At 61.3% G+C, this 1,577-nt stretch overlaps 1 protein-coding gene across 1 annotated transcript in view; it reads left to right on the forward strand.

The window, feature by feature from the left end:
* Positions 1 to 440: 440 nt before the first annotated feature.
* LOC104621034 (C-type lectin domain family 4 member F-like) overlaps positions 441 to 1,577 on the forward strand; it is a gene marked incomplete at its 5' end in the record, with an annotated part of 2,122 nt that continues 985 nt past the window's right edge. The window contains 2 exons of the mRNA XM_010287417.1: positions 441 to 551; positions 1,064 to 1,132. Coding sequence (XP_010285719.1) covers positions 441 to 551; positions 1,064 to 1,132 — 180 coding nt within the window. The remainder of the gene's footprint in view (positions 552 to 1,063; positions 1,133 to 1,577) is intronic.

Here is a 1,577-nt window from a genome sequence, read left to right on the forward strand (position 1 = left end):
CTTGCCCCCCACCCCAGGTAATGGCACACTGCTCCCTGACCCTGGCACCCCAGCTCTCCCAGTGGGTCCCCTGCCCTCCTGCAGCCCCTTGGCCTCTGCAGGGCCGTTCCTGCAACTCCCCTCCCTGCTTTCGGGTCTCCTCTTCCAAAGAGTTCCTCTCCAGCCCTGTTGCAGACTGCCTGCTCTTGGGGTGTGGCGCAGGAGGGGCTCAAGGCCAGGGGTGCCCACTGCACCCCAGTGCCACAGTGCACACAGGCACCCCCCGCTCTGCGCTCCCCTGCTATGCCAAGCACCGTCTGCAGGGAGGCAACTTCTAGGAGGGCTAGGATGCTGCAAATGGGCTCCTGAGACCCTGCCCAGGGTTCCCAGACCTTTCCTGTCTGGGTGGCCACCACCACTCCCAGCAAGCCTGCAGGACGCAGGCTAACTCCCTTTCTTAGCTCCTCAGCAGCCGGTGTGGCTGCCCTGGTGCTGGGCAGCCCTCAGCCTGGGTCTCCTCTCCTTGCTGCTGCTGCTGGCACAGATCATCCTCGTCAGCTTGAGCTTCCACTGTGAGTACCCGCTTGTGCCTGGGCCTCTTTGTCCACAGTCTTGGGGTTGGGGTTGGCACCATGGGGTCCGTGTACCAACAGACAGAGCTGCAGCTTGCCCATGGAGCTGGGCCCCCCTGCTTGGGGCCAAGGAAGTTGCAGGTTCTGGGGCAAGCAGGAAAATCAGTGAGGCAAGACCTCACCTGCCTGGCTGGGAGAGGAAGGCGGGGGAACAGTGTGGGCTCGGGGATGGCGCTGGGGCATCCCGCTGCATCACGTGGCAACGAAATGAAGACAGGATGTTTAGCCGTGACACTGAAACCAAAAGGCAGAGGACTTTTCCCTAAAGCCTGTCATGCGATGGGCTCCCCAGCACAGCAAAAGCTGCAAGGACCTTGGTGGGCTCGGCTGGCTGGTCACCTAAAGGGAGGGACACCCTCAGCTGCAGCTGTGGGGCTGTCCCATGGGAGAGGGCACTGCATGCTGCAGGGAGCCCAGGGTTGGCGGGGACACTCCTTTGCTCTCTTCTGTAGATTTAGGACAACAGGCAAGCTGCACCCTCGGGGAAGAGAGCCCCAGGTATGGGCAACAGACACTGCGAGGTAAGAGAGAACAGTGGGGTCCTAGGCAAGGTTTGGAGAAGGCCTGGCTGCTCCTTTCAAGAGGCAGGATCTGTCCCTACTCCAGTCCATGCCCCCTCCCTGCCCAGTCTTCTTTCACCCGTGCTGCCTGTCCCCTGGCTCACGGCATGGAGAGCTGCCCCAGTGCTGCAGAACAGGCTGCACTACTGGGACCCCTTTGGAAGAGACGACCCCCCCAGTGCAGCTCAGCGTTGCCTGGGCACACCACCAGCACCAGGCGCATGGCTGCCACGAGCACCGGTGTGCCAGACAGCCTTGGGCTCTCTCTTTTGACCAGTCTCTGGTGAAGATGAAATCTTGACTGCTTTCTCAGCACTTTGTAAATGATGTTTGTGTTACACTTCCGAACCTGGACCTCCCCTCCCTGACCTGCTTGCCCAATGCCGGCACCTTCATGTAACCAACC

This window comes from Phaethon lepturus, unplaced genomic scaffold, assembly GCF_000687285.1.
Source record: "Phaethon lepturus isolate BGI_N335 unplaced genomic scaffold, ASM68728v1 scaffold32065, whole genome shotgun sequence".
NCBI classification, from domain to species: Eukaryota; Metazoa; Chordata; class Aves; order Phaethontiformes; family Phaethontidae; genus Phaethon; species Phaethon lepturus.